This window comes from Pezoporus flaviventris, unplaced genomic scaffold (genome assembly GCF_033815535.1).
Source record: "Pezoporus flaviventris isolate CSIRO_AGI_PZ_B2104156 unplaced genomic scaffold, CSIRO_AGI_Pfla_v1 ptg000045l, whole genome shotgun sequence".
Taxonomy (NCBI): Eukaryota; Metazoa; Chordata; class Aves; order Psittaciformes; family Psittacidae; genus Pezoporus; species Pezoporus flaviventris.
Genome location: NW_026892593.1, coordinates 31,950,585 through 31,970,942, shown reverse-complemented (window position 1 = coordinate 31,970,942; position 20,358 = coordinate 31,950,585). Strand labels below are relative to the sequence as shown.

Sequence of the window (20,358 nt, the reverse complement as noted above, 5' to 3'; positions counted from 1 at the left end):
ATATGAGGATGGAAACAGAGACATGGGTACGATGCTATAGAATTGAAGACATGCTGTTATGGGACAAATTGTCCTACACTCATTTCATTAAAAGTGCTTATATTTCTGGTCAGTGTTAAGAAAAGTTCTCCCACAGCATACTACCATATACTGGCATATCTAAAGCAGGTAAAGAACTGAGGGAAAACACACAGAAACAGCTGCAGTTTCACTGCATTTAAGAGAAATTATAACTGGGATTGGTGTCATGTAACAAGATGTTAAAGTTGGATACACACTTATATCCCGGGGGGCCAGGTACTTTACATCCATCAAAATACCTATTCTTTTTTTGTAAAATATATTGGAACTGCTATTTCAGCTTGTATTTCTTATTATTGATGTATTAACTATAATATAGAAGCCTACAGAAGTAGAAATTAAGACCTTAAGAGCACTTGCAATGAGTCAGAATAAAAATCTATTTCTAGAGTAGTGCCAGCTCAGACAGTGGCTAATAATGGATGCTGAGGAAAAATACATGTGGCAAATATGGAATGACACTTCCTGCATTTTCAAAGTGGAAGATAGCATTGAGTCCACTGAGCTTAAAAATACTTTCTGTATAAAGTCTTTTAAAATCCCTTTTTTTTTGGGTATCTTTTTCCTTTGAACTTGTCTAACGGTTTTGTAAACCAGTTTGCACATCTGACATGAAGAACTTCTGTGCTAATGAGCTCAACTATTTAACTGTGTTGTGTGAAAAAAACAAACTTCCTTTTGTTTGTTTTTACCCTGTTTCTGTTGGTCTTCTCGTTGTTACATCTTGAGAAGCAAAAAGTAATGATTTTCTGTTCATCACCTATACAGAATTAATTAAATTTACAGGGTTTTGTCACATTTCCTCTTAATTTCTCTCTTATTTTAAGTTGGTAAGATGTGGTCTATTTATCTCCCCTTGTGGGGAAATAATTCTGTACCTCTGAGCAAACTAGTATGTGTCTGCACTTCTTCAGGTCCATTATTATTTGCAATGTTCAAATGCATTAAAAATCCAAGTGCACCACTGAGTTATCTATGCCAGAATTATGTCTTACATTTTGTTGTCTATTCCCTTCCTAACACTTATTAATATTTATTCCCTTCTTTTGATCACTGCTGTCAGAGAGGTGACATTTTGCAAGAACTATGACACCAAGCTGTGTGGTTCGGCTGATACGCTGGAGGGAAGGAATGCCATCCAGAGGGACCTTGACACACTTGTGAGGTGGGCTGATGCCAACCTCATGAAGTTTAACCATGACAAGTGCAAGGTCCTACACCTGGGTCGGAGCAATCCCAGGCACAGCTACAGGTTGGGCAGAGAAGAGATTCAGAGCAGCCCTGCAGAGAAGGACTTGGGGGTGTTGGTGGATGAGAAAATGAACATGAGCTGGCTTCAGTGTGCGCTTGCAGCCCAGAAAGCAACCGTATCCTGGGCTGCATCAAAAGGAACGTGACCAGCAGGTCGAAGGAGGTGATCCTGCCCCTCTACTCTGCTCTCGTGAGACCTCACTTGGAGTATTGTGTGCAGTTCTGGTGTCCTCAACATAAAAAGGACATGGAACTGTTGGAACAAGTCCAGAGAAGGGCCACAAGGATGATCAGGGGACTGGAGCACCTCCCGTATGAAGACAGGCTGAGGAAGTTGGGGCTGTTCAGCCTGGAGAAGAGAAGGTTGCATGGAGACCTCAGAGCAGCCTTCCAGTCTCTGAAGGGGGCCTATAGGGATGCTGGGGAGGGACTCTTCATTAGGGACTGTAGTGACAGGACAAGGGGTAACGGGTTCAAACTTAAACAGGGGAAGTTTAGATTGGATATAAGGAGGAAATTCTTTCCTGTTAGGGTGGTGAGGCACTGGAATGGGTTGCCCAGGGAGGTTGTGAATGCTCCATCCCTGGCAGTGCTCAAGACTAGGCTGGAAGAGGCCTTGGGTGACACGGTTTAGTGTGAGGTGTCCTTACCCATGGCAGGGGGGTTGGAACTGGATGATCTTAAAGTCCTTTCCAACCCTAACTATTCTATGATTCTATGACTCCAAGTTCTCCTTCCTGTCTGGAAAAAACTAACTCAGAGCTCACCTTTGGAAAGGCAGAACTTCTCATTACCTTGAACACAGCAACACAAAGCGTTGCCTGCCATTGCACTGCCAAACCATTCAGTACCATGAGTTCCCTATTCTCACCATTCTTTTTGGTAGTAACTAATTTTTTATCAGCACCAATTCATAACCTTGCATAACTATTTTCAGAATCATTCATTTTGAGCAGCGTTATGTCCCAGCAAAATTCCTGATATCTCCCCTCCATTGCCAAAGTAGCCCAGAAGATGACCTTCCCTCTCATTCCCTGACCACTTAATTTCTTTAAAGCACTCAATGAATAACACTGAAAAAACTACTATGGAAAACCAGACACATTGCATTGATTGAACCATCCATAGCCACAGGATTACTAGTTTTCTTTCAGACAATTCCATCAGGTTTGTGACACACAATTTCTTATCAGTATTATACTTGACCAAGTCTCTACAATTTTATTCTTTTCTTTACAGCCAGGTCTCTGGCTAGCAGTTCCAGGAGCTATCTAGGGTGTCAGTATGGCTGCCACCACCACCTGTGGGCCAAGCCACCTACCGTATGCCCTACAGCTAGGGCTTTGCCATAGGAAGTTTGGAAATTTCACATTTCAGTTTAATCTGACTTTTTTTTTGGAGAACAGTGTTTGGTCCTGACAATTTGCCACTGCTTCTGATCTGTTTAAAAACTCTTTCGCCTGCATTTCAGTATTAGACAGCTCTTTTCCCTGTAAAGGAAAGTTCTGGTGTGGAAATCTTCCTAAATTCTTTGAGGATGCCTAGAATTCGTATTTCTCTACTCCTGTGGCCTTGCCTTACTCAAGCTCTCCTTTTACGTGCTCAAGATTCATTGCCTCTACAGACTCTTCAATGACCTCCTGTTTCCAGCATGTTTGAAAGTGTTTTGATTAGTACTTCCAAGACTTTAACAAGCTGTTCCTTAACACCTTTTTAGGCCTGCTTCATCAATGCTTCCCATTTAACATACTTCACATTTAACATAAACGTATTTTCCTTTCTCCTTCATCTGGACATGACTTCTACTTCTTGAAGACTATTTATTTGAAATTGTCCTCTCCACTCATCTCCTTAAAAATAGCAAGGTTTTCATAATCCTTCTATATCTTTGATAGTTGGTATATTCATACATTGAACATTTAAGAAGTCTGTAAGCAGTCTTTCTGAACAGTGAAAGTCACTTCACCCTGTTGACTCTTCCTTTTAATTCCCTTTTAACTTTAGTGTTATGTTGTTCCTTCTTATGAACTCAGATATTGACTGTGGAGAAATACGTGAAGCAGAAGAATGAGGATGATTTAGTAGGACATCTTTGCTCATTATGACTATAACAACTGTATGGATTTTATGTAGGATAATTCAAGGTTCTTTTTCCAAATGACCAGTAAAATGCTCTTTGCTCTATAATCGTGCATTCATGTACAGACCCGGTGATGAGTGACTGAGTATTGCTGGGCTTTAAATGCTGGTTGATTAGCTTACATGAAATGAATCTGTGGCATCAGCTTCAGCTCCTCGTGAATATTAGTTCTCAGTTCAGGTATATATTTTTAAGAATTTCAGAGAAAAGACCCCAGAGTCTGTGTTTAAACCTACCCTTCAACAGCTTTAGGCAATCTGGTGGAGCAGTGTGGACCAACCTGCAATTCTTCGGGCTATAATCAAATTTTTATTTGCATGCAGAATACTATTTCAGAGGCCATTTATTCAGCACCTCCAGTTAATACCTTTGGTTTCATTAGGGTAATTATAGTCTACACAGGTATGTCTTTTATCACCACTGTAATCACAGCTTTAGGTCATTGCTTTTCCAGATTGATCAAGTATTTGTATTATCATTCACCTAACAAAAACCATGGCAATAACCATATTGTGAGAAAACTAACTTAAAGGCTCTAGGCTTTTGGCTGTTATCGAAAGAGCTTGACCTCATTAATTCTTTGGTTGGAATTTTGCTTTCAGAAATAACCTGTGAGGATTATTTCATAGGTTCATTTGCTAGTTCTTAGATGTCTAATTGTCTAATTTGTAGATGTGATCAGGCAGTTAGTGTTCTAAGTATCATAAATGGCAACCACAATTATTTCCTGAAGCAAATTTGCAGGCAGAAAAAGGAAGACCATTTTTCAAAAACAGACCAGAAATGTGGTTTTAATTGTAGATAAAAGCATCCCCAGCAGCACTACAATACAGCCAGAGGTGTCATGCCCAAAGTGGCAGAGGCTAGGGTCATAATTGTTAGACATTGGCTATGTTTAGCGAAGCTGTAAATATCACGTGGTGGCAAGCAATACTTTATGTTTGGCCTTTTCAACTCGTAATTATTATGGACTGGTTAACAAACCTAAAAAAGAAGTTGTGCAAATGCACCCAAGATCTGTTTGCATATTTGTGCTTCACTGCATGGCGTCTCTTGCATGTATACCTGTGCATAAAAGTGAAGCCTCCCTTTCTTCTAACTACATCAGGTATGAAGAGAATGAGCCTGGTAGAAATGCTACTCTGAGTTACTCCCTTTCAACTTCTGGCACTTTCTATAGTATCACAGGCTCTGGTTTATTATCCTCAGGTCTTTATCTTCTGTAGATTAAAAGAATAAAAGGCAAATAGCATGTGAAATAAACATACATGGGCATATATGTCCACTGTATAGACAGACATAGATATAGCCATTCTTCTACGGGATATTTGGGCTCTACGCAGCGTAATGCCTTGTGCTGACATCAAGACTCCTTAAAAATAGGAGGTTTGGTTATAGGAGCTGACTAGTGATCCTGCTGGCAGCACCTACCACAACCCTGGTAGACCCCAGTATTGCTGCTCTTCAGTTTCCTGATGATTTATATGGAATTATGAAAAATGTTTTTCAACAGTGAGTGTAGCATGCTGGGATCCTCAATTAATGTAAAATGCTGTAACTCGGTGGAGCTATTGCAGCTTGCTGCAGTAAGCAATCCTGTGCACACCCTTCTCTAACTTTGCTCACTTACAACCTGGCTTCTGCCCATGGAGCTTAGCACCCTTGCTTAAGAGAAGGTCACACTAACACAGACCTCAAGAGTCTCTGAAAACATTAGACTGTCTGTAAAATCTTTCCATAGGAACAAAAATTGACAACAGAAAACAGGCGTTTTGCCTGTTTTTGCTTTGGATAGTAATGAAGGAAAATTACAAAGTCAACACTCTTGAGTACAGAGGCAAAGCCTTCTTTAACTCCCATTTCTTTAACTGAAAGTCCCATCTGTGGAATGCTGGAACTGGGGAACTGAAAATCTGACTCAATGTAAAGCACTTAGCTGTCATTAAATGCAAAAGTGAAAGGTATCTTTACTATACTTGCTGTCCTGGAACTTTAAGTGGAACATATGGCTTAAGTGGGTGGAGAGCCTGAATGTGAAAACACAGATACAGTCCTCTTTCCAGAAAAACTATGAAGAGTAGCTTACTGATCAAATGAAGTCGGAAATTCACAGCACACCAGATATGGTTAAGGAATGTCAGAGTTTTAGCAACTGCTGATTAGTTACAGAGACCTAAACTTGCTTATAATTGTTTGTTATCTTGTACTCCTTAGGGTTAAACCCCATTATAAAGGATCAACCCATCTCTACCAAAAGGGAAGGAAACAAAGAGAAACTGGAAAATAGTATCTGGACTGTCAGTGCTGGCTGCATGTCTAGCTGGTATTATTAAGGGACAGAAGTACGTTGCAGTGTTGAGTACCCAAGATAGGAATGCCATCTAAATACTGCTTGAATTATATCAGTGAGCAGTTTGATGGGTGACAATGCTTGAACCAGTTCTGTGTTATTTCCATTTCCTTTTAACCATGGACACTAATAGCAAAAATATTCTGTCTCACTGCTCTTATATGAGTTCTCCTCCTACACCAATGTTTTAGTCAGAGGGCAGTCAGTGGGCAAAACATGCTCATGACTATTTCCTTTGCTTCAGAAAGACTTGCCAAAATGAAATGGCCAAGGTTTTACATTTGCCTTCTGGACTGAGTCGTCTGGGGGCTCTGGAGACAAGCCACCATACAGTGGGACAGTTCTGCTGATCACACTGAGCTCCTGATCAACCTGTGAGCATTGCCTCCAGGACTGCTCAGAACAGCTTCCCAAATGAGTAACATCCTGAATAGTGGAAAGCTTCACTGACTCTCCATCTAAATATGCAAGTATAAACTTAGAATTCTGTGAGTTTATACTCAGAAACTCTGAGGTTTCCTCTGAATTTTTGTCTTTTCATCCCACCCAAACTCTTATTTCCTCTGTCCCTTCTTTGAGCTCCCCTCCCTCACTCTGCTTCCTTAGTGTCACAGAACCACAAGTGTCTAGACTGTGAAGGTCTCTGCTTCATTTAGTCCACTGATTTCAGAAAAACCCACTGAATTTTTAATACATTTTTTTTATCATGCAATGTAATCTCCTGCTTTCTCTTACCCTTTCTGGCTTTGGTCCACTTTTCCTTTCCTTTATGTTGTACAGTAGATTATAGCCTATCTCTCTTTCCATTTGTCCTTAGTGTCTGTTTCCTCCTTTTTTTTTTATCCACCCTGCCTTTTCTCAATCTGTCTTTCTGTGATGCCTCTTCTACACTATCCCTGCATTTTAGCTTTTCCACTTTCTCACACCAAATCTCTGCCACTCAATCCTGTTTGATCATCCCATCTTTACACCCAAGGACTGTATCTCCTAATCGAAGACAGAGAGGTAAGAGTCATCTGTGTCTCCACAACCCCAAGTATGACAACAATTACTTTTACACATTATCCTAGTGTTTTCAACTGCCTAAAGAGTATGAATCTTTCTTTATCTGCCCTTTCAGCTTCACTTGCTCTGAAAGCATGGTCTTATTTGCCCCTTTTCTTTTTGTGCGTGTTCAGCCCAACTGTCCATGGGCTTTTCTGACTTCTCCACAATCACTGACAGATATTCCTTATTATTCTACCTCTTCTCAATTTAGATTGTTTTCCCATTTCTGAGCAGAAAGACAGGGCCTACAGAAAAAGCAGAACAAAGAAACTAGGTGTTGGGAAAAGCTTTTAAAAACAAAAAAGTAAGGGAGACAGGGACAGAATTTCTGAGCAGGAGGCTTCAGCAGGAAAGAGAAGGATGCTTTCCCAGGAGCAAAACGTGTCCCACTGCTGAACTAGCTGAGGCAGATGGAAATTCACTGCCAAAAAGAAAGTGACTCCATGTTTTGGAAGAGAACAGAAGCATCAGAAAGGTTATCGCAGATTTCTCACATGACTTTACTTTCCCATAAACTAAGCAGAAACAGAGGTGGGGAAATATTGTGGACACGCATTATTTTGCATAGGTCTCTACAAGCTAGGGCATCTTTAAGTCACCTTGTATTTGGAAACTCTTCTATGTCCATTTTGTTTCCTAGAGCATACGTCTCTAAGAGTGAACGAGAAAGTCGTAGTGCTTTCAGGATTGGCCCTCTGGGACAGTATGAACCTGAGAAAGAGTAAGGGTGATCAGTGGTTGCAGAGGCCATCTGGCTTCACATCTGTGAAAAGTCACAGCTGTAACACTGGGAGAGACTCAGGCAGACCTTGAGAAACAGTGCTGTAGATACCTTCCTGGATTGGGAAAGAGGCATGGGACTGCCTCTGCTGGGGCAGCAACACAGCAACCTGGCATGCGTCTAAGTGAGCCTCTGAGTGGGGTGGTTCTCACAGAGCAGCAAAAGGCAGTGGGAAAATCAAGCAGCTAAACTTGCTGTGATCACTCCTGACCACAATTCAGCTCTCGGTGTATCAGCAGACATAGCTGAGTTTAACTCGGATTTCATTTCAGTTTAGTAGCTCTCCTCTAACTGACTCAAAGAACTCAGTTTCCAGTAGAAGTCCTGGGAGTCTGCTCCATGGCCTAATAAATTTTGTGTTTGGGGGGAAATATTTGTGATAGTCAATTTAAATTTTCCTTTGTTCAGTTTTTCCTATTACATCTACTTTATCTTTTAGTTTGTATTGGGTCCTTGTTCATATTAAATGTGCCAAAAGTGCTGAACCTCTGCTAATAGCTTTTTCATAGCATGCAGCTACAGGCATGTCAGATACCTTTCTGCATGTTGACCCTCAAACCCCTGATGGAAAAAAACCCTTTAATTACCAAAATCTTTGAATCATGAATTTCATTAGTGTAAAAAAAATACCAGTAGCAAAAAAGGGAAAAAAAACCCTAGCGTACTTAATAAATCATTGTATCTTTGCTACTGCATTATACAGGATACTTTAGAAAGAACATATTTTTCTATTACTTGCTACCACTTTTAGAAAAATTGCTAAAGAAACAATTCCTAATACAATGCCTCTTCTATGAAAGTGAATTTTCAGCCTTACTCATTTAACATGTGTAAAATTCCTTCCTGGGAAAGAAAGTAGTAAAAATCACTGGGAAAAAAGTACTGAAAAGCAGTTACATATCCACTGGGGGTTTTCCGCATTGATTTTACAACTCATTACCACTATTGCATCTATGGCTGTTGCTATATTGATTTTTAATACATAAAAGGACTTTTTTTTAAGCCATAAAATTCTGTTGCTGCTATGTGAAAGAGGTGATTTAAATCACAACAGGCTAAGACAATAACTCAGCAATACTTCTCCTGTCTGACCTACAAATGCCACTCACAAATAGATGAGAGAAATGCTTCGAAGTTCGGGTGAAGGGAAATGGTTTTGGTGTAAAACAGTTTGTCATGTTCAATCTAAACACGAAAAACGTTTTGCAACCCAGCCTAAGAGACAAGCATATTAAAATCAAAGTTTAGCTGAACAGCTTTCATTGCTTAGCTCTGCTAACTGCCTCCTAGCACTGAAGAGCCATTTTGGTAGTAATAGCATACTGACAATTTTACATCAGCACCTCATGCCTATTCACAAATCTCCACTGACCACCACAGAAGGCAATGTTACTAAAGGTCAGAATTACCATCTATCTGCATAACCTCCTGTAAGGACTATGCTGTAAAGGATCAACCAGCCTAACAGTTTAATGTCTCTGTAAAAATCTGATTAACCCACACTAAAGTCACAGAAAACACTTCCAGATATTTTAAATACTTGAGAGATGACAGTACAATAGGTTCTTTATCAAATATTTTAGTTTGATATTAAATTATTTCCATTCCTTTAAAGAGTACATTAGCTGACTTATTAAATGGACTAGTTACTCATTTAAAATTACTTCCTCGGTTTGTGGTACTAGGAAATGACTCTTTAACAAGTATTCTTGAAAGTGTATCATTGCTCATTCGCTCACCAAGATAAGTGGATGCCTTTTAAAGCAGCGTATCAACTTGCAACTGTTGAAATAAAAACCGAGGCAGAAATCAGCACTGTAAGCATGCAAACAAGTAGAACGCAACACTGATTATCTACCTAACCTTAACTCTTCACACTAACCCCGCCAAACGTTTACCTCTCATATTTATTTTGTAAAGTGCTACATCACCATTATTTTCCTGAAAGAGATCAGTTGCTGTAAAACTTCCTTTTCCTAAACACTTCAAGAAAACCAGCGAACTTAATGGTAAAGTCACAGCGAGCTGAATGCCACATGTAGGACACACCGCATTAAATGCAGCCCAAGCTGCATGCACAGAGAGTGAGATTGCTTGCCAAATCATTAAACATTGCTCTTAGCACATACCATACATTTTATATATTCTGAATAGAGCACTGCATATTATTTATTCCATATATGTTGTTCCATAATGTAAAGATTTGTATCACATCATTTTCTATTTAAGAGCTAGAACAGCTTTGTGACTAAGGACATAGAAGTAATTGTAGATCAATGTTGTGGGGTTGTATATGACTTCAGGAGCAAGATAGACTCCTTTTTCTTGCAAAGAAATATGAAATTAAGTAACTTTGCTATCACTGGGTACAAACTAGTGATGTCCTCCTCACAACCTGCAACTTGAACTTGACCCATGGATAACTCATCCTCCAGACTTGAGTATGTTCCCCACACAGCCAGGCAAAAACAGGAGCTGCCACAGTGGATCTAGACAATTTAATTTTATGTAAAAATTTATATTTTCTATTTCTATTTTATATTAATATTTTCTATTATCCATAATAAAAGGTTTTGCCTTGGAATTTTGGTTTGAAAATACATTATGTCTGTGCGTATATGTATAAAGAAGAATCATTCAAATACACGCACTTGTGAAGATCCCATGAGCCACATACTGGACAATCTGCTCTTTCTCAGAGGGCATCCAATTCACACAAAGGCTATCTCTTCCTCCCTTCTCATTCACCATTTCATTCTGACCAAATCAGATCTGACTGATCCTTCCATGGCTCCACACCACAGCCGCTCACGGTCTCCTGACGTCTCCTTCAAACAAATGAAGGCATTATTCAGATGTTACAGAATGACTGCAGGCCCTCAAGTATTTTTGTAACTTACATAAATACACTATAACGCACTCATCGGCCACAGAGCTTTTACGTATGTGACATCTGAAAAATATTTAAACGAACAAACACTAACATGCATTCCCACTAGCCTCTGGAAGCACTGCACCAAGCCTAATGGAATAAACTACTCATTTAAGAAAGAGAAGCAGCTAAGGAGAGGCTAAAAAATGTCAACCCAGAACATAAGACTAACCTTAATTCTTTAACCTTGAAACCTCTTAGTGAACTTGTTTGTCTCCACCCCAGCTTCACAAGCTGCAGAAAAGTCAGTTTCGTTTTTCAGCAGAAATGGGATGGTGCTTAGAGTGAAATAGAAGCTACTTACTTGGAGCCTGTGAGTTAAGCGCTCCCAGCTGCGGGAAGCCCCACTCATCACTGTTGTTTACATTCAGATGTTTCACATTGTTGTTGGTGTAATCATTCCAGGTACAGTTACTGTGAAACTGAGACTAAAATAACCATCCACATCACAGCTAAAATACGGCTTTGTGCATATAAAGGTGAAAGACTCTGCAACAACTGCAAGCAGGATTCTCAAGTGCTTTGGATGTGTGCTCTTTGGATTTGCTCTTTTATCTACAATGCCCAGGGAAAGCAGTGCCTACTAGGTGAATATTTCTAAGAGAACCATTCCTATACAACAGGTTTACTTAGGTGAAAGAGAACTGGCAAAAAGTGCCTACAGTAACCTGCAGAAGCCTGGAAGACCTGTCCCAGGGTGAAAAAAACAGGAAAACGTGATAGGAAACAGGGGCAAGAGGAATCAAATGAGAACCTTACAACTGGTCTTCTCACTTCTTCACGGCGTTATAGCCATGAAAGAAATGGCATGGCTTTATAGCTGAACCACCCAGGCAGCTGATCACCTTTGATGATCACCTGATCAATAAGGGATGGCTAATCACCTCTCATCTTGACTCATTAGTCAATGAGGAAATGTGGTTAATCACCTCAATGATAAATTTATCCTAGTTAGCTGAATACTGCCCACAGAGCCTGAAAATAATCCACATCCCTGGAAAGAAAATAGCAACAACCCAAAAAACTACTTCTGCCTAGTACATTTACCTTTACACAACCTTAATTTTCAAGCACCTTAAGAAATTACACGGGGCCCAAAGTTACTAAAAATGCCTAACACTCCAAAGGGAAAAGGTACCATCTTGACAACCTTTGTAATGGTTACATGAGAAATCTGATTAAAATGGTCTGCCCGTTTTTTGTCCCACTGCCCAGAAGGACTGCTCTATCTCTTCTTTCAGCTCATCAAAGTGAAGAGTAGACTCACACAGGCCATTTCCTCAGGATGGATAAATAAAAGAGTCAGCAACTCCTCCCAGCCAGTCCCACTGCCCAGGAAAAGCCCTATGCATTTATTGTTCTTACTCCAGTACCAGTTGTGAGAAGTCTTTCTGCTGTCTCAGGAGCAGCAAACAGAAAATTCCTATATGAAACACAGCGTGTATGACTTCATTAACAAGCCATGGCTGGGCACAGAGGATGTAATTATTAAAACTCCAGGAAGTGGAGAGTCCCTGTCCAAACTTTGAAATGCCAGGAAAAAAAATGAGGCAAATCCTAGGGGAAATATTTCTGAGAAACTAAGAAATAGCGCCCGTGGGAAACTAAAAGGGAAAGGAAATTTGGGAAGCATTTAGGGTTAGAATGACTGGATCACACAGAAACCCCTCCTGTCATTATCAGATGAGGGAAATGAGAGTAAGACAAAGATGCCTGAAGAACACAAACACAATTTAATGAGGCAAGACCTGCTGTAACTCATCAACTCTATTAATTGACATGTCCATAACTATGAATCCTGCCCTTAGGTCTGATATGGGAAGAAGCTGAAAACAAAATACGGAAAGAGGAAAGCTCCACACAGGATATGCTACCCATTTAATGAAGTCTCCACTAACCTGCTGTCCCTTTTCAGCAGCTTTCTGGTAAAGATGCCCATGAAAAGTATAGGGGTAAAAAATAGCTGCTACAGGGAGATGAAGTGATTGGAGTGTGGCAGTTACCCATCTGATGTGAACTGGGGCCATGAACTCTGCACAGAGCCTCGAACCGAGGCCAAAGCACAGTCAAGGACTGATTTCCATCTCTGGAAATCAGCAGCCAGAAAGAAGCGTTAAGAAACAAGCTACCAGAGCAGCTGAGATTTGTAATCCTTCCCAACAGATTGGCCAAGAAAGAAGAACAAGGACTACAGGGATATGAACACAAAAGATGGCTACAGAAACTACCTGGCTGTTATGGACTCAGTCCTGCATCTCCAGTCTTGTTTAAAGTAACGACTCCAATGTACTGGGGAGGAATTAAAAACCTACCCACTTGGTGAGGACATAAAGCAGACATTCCTAAGCTTTGAGGGCTGTCATGACTCCTTCAAGTGTGTTTTATGAGCCCCGCTAAACAGCAGAAGTGAAAGAGTCATAACTCAAAAGTGAAGCTGGAAGGAAGAAACATCATCAAAATTTGGGGAACTCTGGCATCAAAGGTGAGGTTATTCCTGCAGAATCCCTTCACCACATCACTCCAACACAAACTGCAGCGAAGTTCATCAGAAAGGTTTGCTGCTGACAATCTGAGGAAGCTCTTGCAAGCAGCTCACCACAGCTGTTGACTACACATGGATCATACTTGCAACAACGTCCCTGAGGAGCCAGGAGTGTCTTCAATAGAAAGTTATACCTTGCGGCTTTGCGTTGCTTTGAAACAACACACAAGTCAAGACTTCTTTCTGACAAACACAGCAACTTTAAATAGCAACTTTAGCATTTCTAACAGAGAGGTGAAAACAAATAATTCTTGCAGATTCGTGTATTCTTATTGCCTTTGAGCAATGCTATAACCTCTCAGGAAATACTAACCACTGTTGGGCTTAAATCACCTCTGTCGGTACTACACATCAAGTGTTCAGGGTTTCCTCTCTCCCCTCTAATTCCTTATTAAGAGTGTCATTTGCCCCAAAACCTGTTCATTCTGCACCTGAAGTCATAATCCTTTGTTTGCAACCTCACAATTAGTTGCTGTGGAAATCATTTGGATGTCACAAAAACAAAAGGCTTGGTGAAAACTTCAGGTAGGAAATAAGTAGGTTGAGCAGATGAACTCTTACAAATAAGAGACTGTTTTCCGGCAACTATTCACAAAAATAAATAAATAAATAAATAAATAGGAAACGAAAAAAAAACAAAACTTTCCCGTAAACCTAATCTATGACTTGCATTCACACAGAGCTGTCAAAGACAAGGGATAGAAGAATTTCCCTTACGATTTATTAAGGCCGTTCAGTACTAAAAAGGGGCCTATAAGATGGGCTCATTGCAATAGGATGAGAGGTAATGGTTAGAAACTAAAAGAGGGAAGATTCAGGCTGGATGAGAGGAAGAAATTCTTTACAATGAAGGGAGTAAAATCCTGGCAGAGGTTGCCCAAAGAGGTGGTGGATGCACCATCCCTGGAGACATTCAAGGCCAGGCTGGATGCGGTTCTGAGCAACCTGATGTAGTTGAAGATGTCCCTGCTGATTGCAGAGGGTTGGACTAGATGATCTTTGAAGGTTCCTTCCAACCCAAACTGCCCTATGATTCTATGACTTTTGGTCCAGGAGAAATGTCTAGAAAAGTCTACTGGCTATAAATCTATTTATTGCATCTTGATAAAATACTTCTAAACCCTAGGATCTTACATTCAAATTACTGTGAACCTTATGCTTGACTTAACAAAAACAAAACCCCACACCACCTGATCTGTGGATATTTCTCCCCTAGAAAATAATGCATTGAGCATAGTGGTAAAATAAGCTTCTTGATGGACTTCAGATCAAACTAAAACCAACCCCTCATAGCTCCTACCTGCTGTGCCACCCATCAGAGCAACCACTGCTCACTCATCTTCACCACGAGAGACCCCTGATGCTCAAATTGTGAACACTCTCACTTCGGCAGCAAGTTACAGGGGTGCAGCAAGTCACAGGAGAGGGACAAGGCTGTCCAGCTGTGGGGTCGGGGTGGCAGACAAAGTGTCTGCTAGTTGTTTGCCCTCTGGCTCTCCGCAGTGACACGACAGAAACACAGATGAAATTGCCTTTCACCTTTGTTTCATGATTTAAGATAATGAGCAGCAGATTATCAGTACAAGGGGTAAAAATCCACTTAATAACTATGGAATAGCTCTTCCTCTTGGAAGCAAAGAGCACACGCACTGTGGGATGCCATCTGGTTCTGGCCCAGAGTTCAGAACCAGGGCTCTCTCTGTCCTCTCTGCCCTTCATTTACTGTTGAGCACGATGGGCAGTAAAGCTGGGGTAACTCTACTATTCATTCCAGGTTTGATCTTCCACAAAAGAAATCCACTAAGCAGTAAAGACCAAAATACCTGTCGTTTCACTACTGCAAATCAGGAAGAGCTTGAGGAAAGCCGGTCAGCTCTACCACAGATTTCTCTACCCAGCTGCTTGGCAAAAAGAGCTGCCCTAGCATGCTCTGGCCATTCTCAAATCCCTCTTCTCCTTCCCCTCCCAGGTGAAACAAAGCAAAGCTGACAGACTTATGACAGGCCTGTGCTTGATGGGGAGGAACCCAGCATACAGGTAGTGCATAGAAATACTGATAATTTGTTCTGGAAAGTGCCTAAGAGCTGGAAGTTGGACTTCAAAATCAAAAGTTTGACCAAGTAGGTCTGGACTTTCTCTGACGGATGTCTGGAAATCTCCAAGGAGGGAGATTCCTCAGCCTTTTTGCAGAGCGTGTCCTGTGCTCATCTCCTCCTACTGTGGATTTTTTTTTTCCTTTGCTCCATGGAAATTTCCTTTGCCGAAACATGTGGCCATTGCCCCTTGTCACCATCACATAAACTGGGAAATGCCATGGACTCAGCAGACCTGTACGAATGAGAGAGAACTGAGTTCTGTTTCTGTTAGCAGTATGGCTAGTGCACAAGTGACATTCCATTCACTTGCATCCTCAAAAGCCTCCACTCCCATGGTCTGAATCTGTACATAATCTGTGCCTCCCAGAGGGCTTAGAATAGGGATTCTGGTAAAGAATAGGGGTGAGCAACTTGCACATAAGTACAGCACATAATTGTTTATTGCAACTTGCACATAAGTACAGCACATAATTGTTTATTGCATCTTTAGACATGTCTTAAAAATAATTGTTTTTCAAGGTTTCGACAAGCATAATGTATTGATGTCCTATTTATACTGCGGATCATGAATTTTAAGAGGTTACAAGCACTCTGCATATAGAGTTGGAGAGGTAATTCTTTTGTAAAGAATTAAATCTGCCAATAACATTTGACTTTGGAAAACATGCTAAAATGTTCTTCAAGAGTGACTTGCATCTTTTCATTAAAACGAGTGCTTTAGCTACACAAGCAACAACCATAGATCTGAAATGAAGAGATGTCTCGCACTTGGTAGCTACATAGTGTTCATGAAAGTTTTGTGACCTCCTCAACGGAAGATTGCTTTTACTTTCATTAAATACATATATATTATAACCCCAGTAAAAACAACCCAAAAGACATGTAACACCAGAAAAAATACATTGAAATAACACTAAGGATCTAATATAAATCCACAAAAGCCAGGAAATTCAGAGATAAAGAAAGACTTTCAGATGAGGGAAAACTTTCCAATATATTAAACTGGAGCATAAATTCACTTCCTCTTCACATGTTTGCCATCAAGTCATTCCAGACACAGGGGGTAAGTTTCTCCCTTGGGGTAACTCAAAGTGCCTTCAGCAGTACTACACCAAGAATCAGTTTGGCCCTACAGAACTATGTCTTAATACTTTCTCTAGTTGTGATAATTACCATTGATTTGAGTTTAAACAGCAACTTCCTCTCATACAGCTCATTTTCCCATCATTCACAGACTGCTATAAAACTTTATTTGTGAGATCGTAGTAGTTTCCATGATAACAGACTATGATGTCAATAGTGGGGTTATGACTTCATTGACAGACCAACTAGAACCTCTGTGCAAAGGAGAAAATCCACACTCAAATACAAATATATCTGAGATTAGCAAAGATAACACTGCACTTCACGGGGCATGGACATTTCCATCCGCGTTAATAATATTCTCTACTTTTCACCTGAGCCAAGTATGAAAATGCCCCTTAAAAATTCTGTTTCCTTCATAAGTCATTCATGGTGCTGATGTGCTGCCACCCAAACTCAGCCTTGGCGCTAGCGCTGCATGGGCCAAGCTTGATGTCAGCAGCAGTTTAAATCATATGTTGTGGGTCCAATTCTTCGCTGCACTCTCTGGAAGTGCAAAGTCAAACGTACAGCTTAAGACAGGGTATGAAGGGAATGAAATGATTTTGAGCTGTCTTCAAAGTTCTCGTAATCCTGTCTTTGTCTTTAAGCTGACATGGCTTTGGCTCTGGGACCTGGCTATCCCATCCCCAACAGAGCAAGATAACCATAATTAACGAGTTACTAGAAGATCCCCATGTGTTTCATTGAGCAATAGGATCCAAAAAAGGAGTGTGACAAGGAGAACTGGAACAAGGAAAGACAGGCTGCAACCTTTCCACAGCTAGTACAGATACGTAAGAAAACTACCCTGATCCTTGAGATACAGAGCAGAACTGCTGTAAACAAGAGCTTTCCACAACACTTGTGTTTCTGAAAGAGGAAAAAATATTTTTCCTTTCAGTTTCCTAGACTGCAAAAGGCAGAGGGGCTGTGGCTGACGCCACGCTGCCATGTGAAATAAGAGATGGGTAGCTTAAGCACTCTTCCACCCTAGACTGAAAACTCTTAATATCGGTGCATGGGACACAACTGAGCTGGAGGTCAGATTCAACCCAAGAACCGAGGAGTGACAATTCCCTGTTGCTCTAAGTTTTACAGACACTTGGGCTCTTTGTCCATTCTTTTTGCCTGTCTTTAAGACCTTCTCAAAGGCTACCTGAAATTTCTCATGTTTAGTTTTGTACCAGATGTTTATTTTGTTGGATAGCTTCCAAATAAATCCAGACATTTTTTAATTAAATAAATGCCCTTTTCCATTTTTCAGATGTCTTATCATACTCAATTTAAACTAAGAACTTTTTCAAAGCTTCTATCCGTGACATTTATGTAGCCCTGAAGGAGCAGAGCAGGCAAGCTACGTATTCAAACTTTGACCTGGAGAAGACAAACAGAGAATGGAGGCAGGTATGGTTCACCTCTGTCTCTATTCTTGTGCAGTGTCTGGAATGCCCACATTGCAAAAGGGCAAAGGAAGGACAGAATCCCTCCCATGGCTTCTGATTATAAGGCCTTTCATGAAAACTAACAAGTCAAGAAAAAATGAGGATGCTAAATATATCGAGTTCTGCCTCCCAGTTATTACACACTCAAGATAATGGCTTTTGGGGCTTTGCAATGTATAAAGCTTGCTCTGGGACATTATTTAATTACCTATTTGAAACCGTAATCATGCAAAGCAAACCACAATCATTTATAATTATGCAAAAATATTATGATGGCTCTAACTTCCCCCTTAAATAGCTTTCCTAGTGATTTGGAAGGGTAGGATTAATAACCTCTTTTTTGGAAACAAATGGCATCTGGTTTGCCTGCAGAGGCTCTGAGACCTTCTGCTTCCTGAAATGAGAATAAAAGAGATGAAATAGCTTCTGCTTGGAGCAAAACTGTTATTAAGTATATAATTTTAAAACATTTTTGTGTGCATGTGTGAACTCCAATTTTGTTGCTCTCTGTGCAACAGATATTGCCCTTACCTAAGGAATTTTGATCTAGTTTAAACAGAAAATACGATGCACAAAACCTTCTCCCTTTAGATATGATGCAGATTAAAGGGCAAATTCTTTCCCTCACTCAAAACCATAACCAGTGGCTTTTTGTTAGTATAACTGAGAGAAACTTTCCAGTTTATGCATCACCTTTTACAAGTATTAGTATTAACTCCAACCAAATCAGTTACAGTCTTGCTATTGAATTCACTTCAATGGAGCCACTGACTTAACAGACTTAAAAAGAATTGTCTTCAGTGAGTAACGTACCCTCTGCACGTATCTACCTACGAACACAGCTAGGTGTATCCTTAATGAAAGTTACACCTGAGGAAAAAAAAGCAAAATCATTCAGCATTTTCAAAACCACATCTTTGTACAGCTTCGAAAAATTTGCTGAAGGGTGAAGTACAGAGATGTCCATATTGCTGTTTTCAAACAGACCACTGAAATGACTAAACAAGAAAAGCCTTCTACTTTTCAGAAGCAATACTGTTTATATGACATACAGTTGCTTTACAATAAAAAAAAAATCATCAACACCCCCCCCCGTCTGCATCTATGTACAAGTCTAGCCTACCTGCTCATTCATAGAATCATAGAATAGTTAGGGTTGGAAAGGACCTTAAGATCATCAGGTTCCAACCCTCCTGCCATGGGCAGGGACACCTCACACTAAACCATCTAGCCAAAGGCCTCTTCCAGCCTAGTCTTGAGCGCTGCCAGGGATGGAGCATTCACAACCTCCCTGGGCAACCCATTCCAGTGCCTCACCACCCTAACAGGAAAGAATTTCCTCCTTATATCCAATCTAAACTTCCCCTGTTTAAGTTTTAACCCGTTATCCCTCATCCTATCACTACAGTCCCTAATGAAGAGTCCCTCCCCAGCATCCCTGTAGCCCCCCTTCAGATACTGGAAGGCTGCTATGAGGTCTCCACGCAGCCTTCTCTTCTCCAGGCTGAACAGCCCCAACTTTCTTAGCCTGTCTTCATACAGGAGGTGCTCCAGTCCCCTGACCATCCTCATGGCCCTTCTCTGGACTTGCAGTGACTGCTCAAAACTTACTGACATTAATAACAAGTTTATTGTATTTACATATTGATTCAAACACTATTCTTGCTATGTGAGTCACTGTAAACTTTGTGTTCATCTGGTGCCTAACTTCAACATGTATAGATATTCTTCCTCAAATTACCTGAGTTTTGTGCAAATGACTATTTGCACAATTTATAAAGCTTTATAATGAACCAGCAGGCAGTTATACATCACGTTAGTGGCAGATGGAGAAGGGCTGAAATCCAGACAACTGATTTCATTAGGAGTTTGGCCATTGACTTCAACAAGCCTAACATTTTATCATGTATCTCATGGCTGCATATTCCATCTACTTGATCAGAGGCATCATGTGTCACCAACAGACCGCTTGTCTATCTACATATCTCAATCAGACTTACACATAAAACTTGACAAAACAATTTTGCATGATTGAATTGTCATCCCTGATTTGAATGGGAAGTTTGCTAAAGAAGCTCCTTAAAAATTGCCTACACCTTTTCCTCCTCCAAATAGCTCATGAATGCTAATGAATGCAAGAGTGCATGCCATGGCAGAGACAGCCTTGTCTCCTCTACATTTGTAATACTGTGATCCAAGTACAGTATGTACTTTGTCAATGTGTTTTGTCAGTTGTTTTCTCAAGACCCAGATAGTTGTCTATGGAAGGAGAGTCCCCAGGTAGATTTCTCAAGGCGTTTAGCATCATTAACAGGAAACAATGCAGGAGGAGCAGCCAGAGGGTGAACGGGTTCTGTGTGAATACTAAGGAAACCCCAAGAACATGTTAACACAATGCAACTTTGGTAAGATCATAACAGTGAAGCTCACATATGTGTTTGTATTACATTTTGTAAAAGGCCCCAATTGCTGTCTATTGGGGTAATTGATATAACAGTCAAAATGGATTAGGAGAATATATTGGGTAATGCTTTCTGCTATATGCAGGAACTAACAGTCTGACTGTTTTTT

At 40.5% G+C, this 20,358-nt stretch overlaps 1 protein-coding gene across 2 annotated transcripts in view; it reads right to left on the bottom strand.

The window, feature by feature from the left end:
- HMGA2 (high mobility group AT-hook 2) overlaps window positions 1-20,358 on the bottom strand; it is a 118,673-nt gene that overhangs the window by 76,507 nt on the left and 21,808 nt on the right. Inside the window, exon 4 of one of the 2 annotated variants that reach the window (XM_061467866.1) lies at window positions 15,876-16,849. The exons of the other annotated variant lie outside the window; for it this stretch is intronic. Coding sequence (XP_061323850.1) covers window positions 16,799-16,849 — 51 coding nt within the window. The 3' untranslated portion in view covers window positions 15,876-16,798. Of the gene's footprint in view, window positions 1-15,875; window positions 16,850-20,358 lie in introns of those variants that run through there. 2 annotated transcript variants of the gene reach the window in all.